The following is a 9,383-nucleotide window of genomic DNA, read 5'->3' as shown; positions in this document are numbered from 1 at the left end:
TCAGGTACAACATGATGAACAGAAAGTCATCATGCACTTTTAATAAGGTTATTGATCGCCAAAAACAAGGTTGTACAAAAAAACAGACATACACAAACATAAGAATCACTTGCTGTAAAACAAAAATGAAAAAGGAAGAAAGTGAACAAAGGACACAACACAGCGACAATAACACCTCAATTTCACATGCTGTCTCCACTCATTTTCAGAATCATTGGTAACTGTTGATTGCTTTCCTATCCCTGATAACCTGTTAACATAAATTATTTCCTTCCTCTTAGCACCCATTTCTTGGATTTTTTCAAGTCGAGATGCTACTATTCCTCAAATAAGAGACTGAACTACCTGTCTGAGTTTGGTTGAGAAAAAACAAACTGGGAGATTTACTTGTTTGAGAAATAGCTTGCGGATTTTGTTGTGCGGTTACTGGGTGATACGGTATCACGTTGAAGCAATAAGGAACCCAGAGAAAGAGCAGTGGACATTCTCGGCGGCAAAGACACCATTGGCCTCATCGTCGGGGATCTGAAGGTAGACTGTGTCATGCGCGTCGAGCAGAAGGACAGCGCTACCAGACATCTGGTCAAGGAAACCCTTGTTGTACTCGTCATAGCTGAACATGACAGGGCGGTCGTTCTTGTACAGAGCCACCAGAGCATGGGCCCCATTCACATGAATGGTGTATGAGAAGTAGTAGATGCCGGGGACCTCACAGGTGAACAGCCCAGTGTTGGTGTCATAGTGGCGCTCGGCATTGTACACCTCGTTGTCAAACTTAATGGGGGTACCAGAGGCGGGGTAAGGACTAGCCAGGGAGACAGTGAAAGCAGACATGGGGGTCTTGACCAGAGTTGGGACCATGATCTCACCCATAGCCATGCTCTTCTCGAAAATAACCTCACCAGGGGCACCAGGTGGGCCGGGGGGTCCGGCAGGGCCAGAGACACCATCCTGACCATCAGCACCAGGGAGGCCAGGGGGACCTTGAGGGCCGGGAATTCCCTTAGCGGCCAATCCAGCTGGGCCAGCTGTGCCAGGGAGACCTGGGTGGCCCTTAAGGCCATTAGCGCCAGCGGAGCCTGCAGGCCCAACGGGTCCTCTGGGACCTGGGGCACCATCGGATCCAGACAAACCTGCCTCACCATTGCGCCCAGGGAAGCCTTTAGCACCTGCAGCTCCTGTGGCACCTGTGGCACCAGTGGCACCTGTGTGGCCTGTGTCACCCTTCATACCTGGAGCTCCGGGGGCTCCTCTGGCGCCAGCTGAGCCAGCTGCTCCGGGGAAACCCTGCTTGCCTGCGAAACCCTGTGCTCCCTGGTCTCCCCTGTATCCCTTGGGTCCCTGGGGTCCCACTGCACCTGTGTCACCTTTGGCACCTGTGGCGCCAGTATCTCCCTGGAAACCTCTTGCACCCTGAGCACCGGCGGGACCCATAGATCCGGTAGCACCAGTAGCTCCGGTGTATCCCATTGCGCCTGCCTCACCCTTCTGACCTGTGGTGCCTGAGCTACCTACGACTCCCCTCTCACCCTTTGCTCCGTTTGCACCTGGCTTTCCATAACCAGGTGTACCAGGGGCACCAGTGGCTCCAGTGGCTCCCTGGTGGCCTTTAGGACCAGCTCCGCCGGGCATACCTGGGGCACCGTTATCACCTGGTTTACCGGGCATACCTACACCAGGGGCACCAGTGTTGCCCTTGGGACCTTGGGGTCCTGTGGCACCAGAGGCTCCATCCACACCTGGGCTACCTGACTTTCCTGCCTCACCGGGGAATCCTGTCTTGCCTGGCTTTCCAACTCCGGGCAGACCAGGCTGACCGGCTGGGCCCATAGGTCCAGAAGCCCCTTGCTCACCCTGTGCACCTGGAATACCCACTCCCCTATCTCCCTTAGCTCCTGACAGACCGGGCACACCTGGATGTCCCTTAAGACCAGTCTCCCCCCTTGGTCCCATTGAACCAGGCAGACCCGATGACCCAGGCTTGCCAGTGGAAGAGATGCCAGCAGGTCCGGGGCTTCCAGAAGGTCCGGGCATTCCCCTGGGTCCCTGAGGACCGGTGGCACCCACGTCTCCATTCTGTCCAGCAGCGCCAGGGATACCAGGCTTACCGGACCCACCTGGGGAGCCAGGTTTGCCATGTGAGGCGTAACCAGCAGGTCCGGGTGGTCCGGCGGGTCCCTCGGCTCCGGGCATACCAACAGCATCCTCACCTGGGGCGCCAGGAGGGCCAGCTGGGCCCTCGGGGCCAGGCTCACCTGGGGAACCAGGCTCTCCTGCCACTGACACCACTGTTGGAGGAATAACAATAATTTTCATTAATCTTGTAGTAAAATGTGTTTCAGTGGCATTTGTCAGTAATTTAAACAATTAATAGTGAATACTCAATGCAATTAATAGTTTACTATCCTTGTCTGTGAAATGCTATCTGTCTACTGGTAGCTACATTTATTCAACTTGCAAAAAGTAAATAATTGAGAGCAAATTCTCTTTTATAATAATAACCAGCAGGCAATAGAAATTGTGACAATGAAAGTATCAATGTTGTTAAATTAGCCACATTTGCTTTAGCTCACTGTCTAATTTCCTCTCTCTTGTTTTTAATTTTTTGATTTTAGAAGCTGGCACAATTGAATGCGTTTTAAAGGTGCAATCTGTGATTTTCAGTTCCCTATTGGAAACTCAGAGAACTACAAAACCATTCAGGCAATTGCAAGGAGCCAAAAAGGGCTGGTATGCAGGGGCAGCACTTGAAATGAAGAGATTCAAGTTACAGATTGCACTTTTAAAGCTGAAGTTATTGAAATGTATAGTGTACACTGCTGCCATTAATAACTTTATACAGAGTGATAGAAAAAGCCCCATGAGTTTTTGGAGCTGGAGAATGTGCCTTTACCTTTACTTTACTACGCAAATACAGTTATCAACTTGTAACACTAACAATAGCCACAATATTATTATATTATTAATATTAATATTACTGTTCCTGATAGTGAGTCTAGTTATTTTCGATTTAGGATATACCCTTGTATGCATCTTGCAAATGTTACGTTTACATTTAAGTTTTCAAATTAATGTTCAATGCTAAATCTTCAGCATGAAACAATTTGGAATTGCTCCAGTAAATCACATCCATACCAAAATGTTTTTCACTCTCATGTTTCTTTGTGTTTTGTTTCACAAATGACCTCATACATATTAATAACAAAATTGTTGTCACAAGATACTTTGGAGAGCTGTTCTTGATCCAGAGTTTTGTGATCATGAATAGAAGGTGTGGCCATTGGTTTCCAATCAACCACAGGTTAGAAATTTTGCTTAAATGTCCAATACTGGAATAATGGATTCCTGTATGGATGTCATTTTGTGTGCAAATATTCTAAACCACTAGTGCATTAATTCACAGTTACTCAAGGCTGTGTTTACAACTGAATATTGGCTGTGATGAAATAAACTTTGGAGGTAGAAATTGCACAGAAACTGAATGTTGCCCAGTCATCAAATCTTCTGCTGACACAGAAGGGCAAAAGTCTGAGGTTGTGTTTCTCATTGGCCAAGATAGATTGAAATGTCCTCTGAAGAGAGACAGTTTCTAAACTATGGGGACAAAAGTGAGCATGAAATGCGAGGGAGTCGTTCTTTATTGGCTGCCTTTATGTGGTCCCATGCTAGAGTGTAAAAGGCAGCTCTCCTTGGTCAACTGTGGAGGCCTAGTTTAGATACATCAAAACAGATGTTTCTACTTCTAGCAAGGCACACCCAAACCAACCACATTTCTGGGTGATTGGACTGTAATTGTCAGTGTTAAACTAAAAATAATCCAACAAGGGGTACACAGTTTGTTAAACTATTTTTCAATTGAATATGACAGTGTTTGGAAGTATGCTAATGGTAGGAATGCATATAGCTACTTTATATAAGGCTCCATCAAGTGCACAAACATGAAATAATCCATCTGCTTTGGAAAATTAATTTCATGTTGTTGGGCTAAAGATTGTTTGATGCACAACAGATGTCCTTGAAAGCTAAAAATGAGACAAATCTCTCCATTCTAATGTGTCTAATGTGTCAGTTTCCCTGCAGTGAGGCATTGACCGTTCACCAGGTAAGACAAAGCTTATAAATCAGTAAGATGAAGCAGATCAGTGAAGCAATAACTGGTAGGTAATGCATCAAGAACATGACATGTTCATATCTCAACTGGTAATATTGCTAGTGGGATAATATTTTCTAGAACTCTACAATAAAGCTTTGGGCATTTCACAAATGACTGAAATGAGATACAGTGTTATCTGTTCTACACAACATAAGAACATTCACACAGAGCAGTGAAAAGACATTCTGTAGCTAGCTATGGCTGTTAGCATCTGAGGCTTCCCACAGTTTGGAGTAATGAACCACTGCTCTCTATCTGAGCAACACTGGCCATACTAAAATCATGGCACATGTTAACCAGCACAATCCACCTCAAGACCTGCCACAGGTGGTGAGAGATTGTCAGATAAACCAGTCAAATGTATTTACCAAATCAACTGTAGTGTCACAAAGCTACAGGCAACTCTGTTAAAAACACCATAACTGAAACAAAAGCATCACAGTTGGCACAATAATATGTGCCCACTGGAAACAAATTGTAGTTGAGTGCAATGGCACATCATTGTTTGCATGCAAATGTTCAGTGCCTGTACCACCAAGCTATTGGATGAATATCCATATCCTTGTAGCCAATCATTGCCCTGCTTATCCTTCCAGCTAGAAGAGGCTCATGTTTCAAAGTGGAGTATTGCTGCCTGAACACCAGGATAAACTGCATGTGAAAGTGTCACCATGCAACAACTGAAGGTTAAATCCTTAGCTGAAGACCCTGGTGGTAAGTGGCAAAATACATCATTTACTATCTGATATGTTTCTGATGTAGAAATATGAAGATGTTTTGCCATTGACCATTGTGACCATCTGTGACTATATGAGAGCAATGTCAGAGGCAGCACTTGGCTCTCTATGCTAAACTAGGAGCTGTAGAATAGGATGCTGGTGTCTTACCGTGGCTCTTCACAGAGTAGGGCTGGTACTGGGGCCCCTTCATCACCTTCTTCACTACATATCTCTCTCCAGTTGCCGCTGCCAAGCCCACCAGGAGCAGGACGATGCTTACTACTCTTATTTCCATTTTCAGAGGTTTAATCTGCAAGAGAAACATGGAGAGATTCAGCACTACTTGTCTACCATGACAGAGTTGCAGCCAAAACAGTGAAACTGCAGTGAAAGTAGTCAGCAGTGAAAGTAGTCAGCTAAACAATGTCATTTTTTGCTACTTTCCTCCTTCTCTCTGAACTGCACACAAACACAAACATTTAGTTATATTCTACAGAGTTATATTCTACAAAGATAAGTGCAGATAGATTGTATCTAAGATACAACACAGATACATGAGACAGTTAACAGAGTAGGACCCATTTGAATAGTGAGTCCCAACATCCAGCATCCCCTCAGCCTGTTCAAGCTCTCCCAGCACCAGGCTCTTCAGCTCAGGGCGTCCAGGAGCCAAAGTCTCCTTCACATGCCCCATCCAAAGCTCAGCCCAGTAGCAGAAGAGCCACTCAAGCCTAGGCAAGGCCTAGAGTTGACTACCCCAGAGATGGAGAGGGTAGAGAGGGTAGAGAAAACAAAGACATACCGGCACACTTCAGCTCCAGAAAGGGTAAAACTCCTACTGCTCCTGCTGCTGCTGTATATCCTTAGGAGGAGCAAGGATGAGGAACTGATGCCTCTCTGTACAATGATGTGGGTATTTATACCATATCTGCCCCTCGCATCATAAAAAAAAATCCCCCACCACACTAGTACCTCCTTCCTCAGAGCTACAGTAGGCTGTAATTAGCAGGCAGATCTGCCCAATGAAGGCATGGCACATCAGGATGCCTATTTGCTTTGAATATTTAGACACATGATTAGAACTTATTTTAACTACAAAAGAATCATGTTTAGTCACTAACGTGTAGAAAAGTAAGTTAGACTTTGGTTTGAGAGTTATTTTCATGATTGCATGTGTTATTGATGATATAGACTTTCATTCAAGTTTCCTCTTCACACGCTGAGACCAGATTATCAAGCTATTGTACATTTTCTCTCAATATCATCATTTGAAAATGTATATGAAATATTATACACTTGCATAGTCCCACAAACTACCCAAAATATAAAAAATTAAATAACACAAAATATCCAGATATTCAAAACAAATCTAAAAACAACTCTGGCTTTTGGTTGCACCTATAGTGGAACTATTGACTCACAAAGATGCCATTGAGGATAGGAGACACATCTCCAATTTACATCTTCCTCAGCCTGTCTGTGTCTGAGTTTGCCCTTTACCTCTCCTGACTGTCTGGGACACCTTCCATTCCTGCCATCACAACGTAAACAAGGTCAAGAGGGAACGGGTGCCTGGCTAGGTGGAGACAGATTGACATGATGTATGAAAAGCGCTTTACAAATACAGTTATTATCATTATTATGATGATGTTTCAACAGTTATGATTAGGCCTAATGTACTATACCTGACTGAGGGTAAACACACTTAGCCTGGCTCTCACCCTGAGATGAACAGAGCAGCTTGGACACTGTTTGGTCAGCTTGTCTGTTTGGCCGAGCATAGTGAACCTTTCATTTCATACACTATTTCAGGCCGTTTATAGCCCTTGACTTGTGTATTTTTGTAAGTGCTTCACCCCCGAATCAGCTAATAAAAGAGGCACTGGAAAAGACATTTGTGTTGGACCTGTTTCTATCTCTGGTGAATGCAGTGTAGTGTGTGGTGGCTGGCCAGAGGCTGCAGTACCGGACCTTGAACACAAGGGGGCAGGTTTTGCTGTAGTACATCAGTGTGGGGTGCTGAGAAGTGGCCTGGCCACTGTGGTCGCTTGTTGTTATTTTTGGCCTCCTCAGCATGTATACATCATCAGAGGTTTCAGGCCTATTCCTACAATTATAGCCATTGACTGTCATGCTGTAGTATTTCCTCATCAGCTTTATCCTCCATTATTACCATCCATCCTCACCCTCCACCTTGTCTTGCTTACTTTGGGATCCTCTCGCTGTAATTTCTCAATTTGACCCTAGCCGCATAGGAAATGCATACACCCAAATAATAATATGTTCTGTAACACACATGTTGGCCATAAACGATGTGTAGGATGCTCAATATACAGATTTTGTCCTGAATCTTTTTGAACTTAGTAGCATTTATGGTTGATTGCTTGGCTGGTTTGTGTGTTTTTGTGTCTATTTGTATCAGGGATGTAAAGAGGGGGTAAAGACCAAGGGGGTAAAGACCAACTTTACCAAGTTTCTGTGGAAGACTTCTATATTACACGTGACACAGAAAGACTCCTTCCACCAGGCATATAATTAAACATTCCTAGAACATCGTTTTGAACTTTTCCAATTTTAGAATTAGATCAAATTATCTGTAATTTTCCAAAGTGCTACCTTGCACAGTTTATAGTTATAATACTTAATCATGGTTGACAAGCATTGTTCGAGCATGTCCTCCCTATCAAAAAGATAATTTAATTCACTTTTGCCTATCAAAGGAGAAAAAAAACACCTAAAAAAAACACCTAAAAAAAAACTTTCCAAGATTAAGTGTAAATGTCACATTTTTAAGGCACTGTAATGAGACCAAAAGGAATGTTAGATTAGACACGTGTGAGTCTAGAATTCTAGATGCAGCAACAATCAGGCAGACATCATTAAATGCCAAGCGTGTTTTTCATTCTGTTCATACATGTTCCCCCATTGACATTAGAACAGTTGAAGAAGTTCAAGTCAGTTATCATGTGTTGTGAAGGCTGTGAAATGTTTGATACCAATCCTCATTCCATTACGTGCATTACAATGAGCCCGCCCTCCGATTTCTACCTCCACCAGCCTCCCCTGGACTGTAGGCATACCTTGGTCCAGTATATTGGGGCGTCATCCAGTAACCCAGCATGTGTTTCCGTTGCCCCCTAAACTGATATATCTGGGCTATACCATATCATTTCAAACTGTTTGTGTTTACGGCCCACAAAAGAGGCCCGACCATCCCCGCGCCAGTCAGATTTAGCTAAATAACAGAGCTACAGGGGGGTGGAGTCAAGATTTTATACGTTTCTAGGTTCAGATAATTCCAGTTTATTTTGTTGTTTTTTTAAAACATTGCAAAACCACAGTGCCGCAAAATGCATTTTCTGTTTTTAGATTGATCTTTAGAGGACTGTGATGATGCACCCGTATCTGAAAAAACACCCCTTAATTTGCATGGTAGTATATATAAGCATATGTCACAGAAAGCACTACAAAATGTGCCCTGGAACAACTGTATACCTTGGCATGAGGTGGGCTCAAATTAACAGTACAAAGTGGTTGCTGTTTATATCCTCACAACATAGCATTATCCCATTCTCTATGCTACACTGCATGCATCTGTTAAGGTCTCTATGTCCTCGAGCTAGATGGTAGAATCCAACGTTATATGACCATGAAAGTGCACGACTGCCCTCTGCGTCCTCTGCTCAACTCATTACTCTCCCACAGTTGATGTGGTGGCCCTTCCTCCATTGTAATAACCATTAAGGATTAGGGTAACTGCCGTAGAATTGAAAGTCAATGACGTAACCCTGATTGTCTCATACCGTTGCACTGTAAAATCTCCACATTAAAATCTCTTGTCACTTCAGAGATGTGATATATGATACCAACACTTTTACTGGCTACTGAAAAATTCGGAAAATTGTTTATTGAAAAATGTTCCACAACAGAAGACATAAAGAGAATGTTAAATACCGCTTTTTTGGACGGATTCCTCATTCTAACTGCTGCACACATGCTTCTGTATCAAGTGCATCCATATGCTTGTGACATTTTGGGCCAGACTGTATTTTATACTATCTTTCCCCATCAACAATAAATGTGATATATTGAAGATACTGCAGTATGGTGAGGAATAGGAGTGGGAAGAGTGTGACCATAATCCAGATGTCTCCAACCAATGTCCTTAGAGAGAGGAGCTTCTGGTACTGCTTTGTAATACACAACACACACAGGGACGGATCAAGAGTCAAGACCATTGTCTTAGTCGCCTTGAAGTCTCAGGAGAGACAATATTGCTGACAGCACTGGTAGTGTTTCGACTTGTGGGATGATAACAGTGTCTGGAGAAGAGGTTTCTTCCCATTTTGTCTGTTTTCGTACGCTCCATTGCCCAGGAACTGATGTTTCTGAATTACCCTGCTGCTGACCGGACCGCTCCCACACCCAAGAGGAGAACATAATTGGCAGTTGATGTAAGGGAGACCTAACCCAGCAACACGTGAGCTAAGGGCTAAGGCTAAAGATACACA

General features: G+C 44.0%; 1 protein-coding gene across 1 annotated transcript; it reads right to left on the bottom strand.

The window, feature by feature from the left end:
- On the bottom strand, positions 1-5,751 carry col10a1a (collagen, type X, alpha 1a). Its single transcript, XM_083683553.1, has 3 exons — positions 5,675-5,751; positions 5,041-5,182; positions 1-2,288 (listed from the first exon to the last, which is right to left on the bottom strand). The coding sequence occupies exons 2-3, from the start codon at positions 5,165-5,167 to the stop codon at positions 442-444; spliced, it is 1,974 nt and encodes a 657-aa protein (XP_083539679.1). The 5' UTR covers positions 5,168-5,182; positions 5,675-5,751; the 3' UTR covers positions 1-441.
- Positions 5,752-9,383: the final 3,632 nt, after the last annotated feature.

Source organism: Argentina silus, assembly GCF_951799395.1.
Source record: "Argentina silus genome assembly, chromosome: 13".
Lineage (NCBI taxonomy): Eukaryota > Metazoa > Chordata > Actinopteri > Argentiniformes > Argentinidae > Argentina > Argentina silus.
Note: the sequence above shows the minus strand (reverse complement) of the source record. Positions and strands in the feature narration are given on the sequence as shown.

Excerpts from the sequence above, each read along its gene's own strand:
- col10a1a (XM_083683553.1), bottom strand. The coding sequence starts at position 5,167 with ATGGAAATAAGAGTAGTAAGCATCGTCCTGCTCCTGGTGGGCTTGGCA. Across the intron at positions 2,289-5,040 it reads CTACTCTGTGAAGAGCCACG|TGGTGTCAGTGGCAGGAGAG; the intron begins GTAAGACACCAG and ends TTCCTCCAACAG.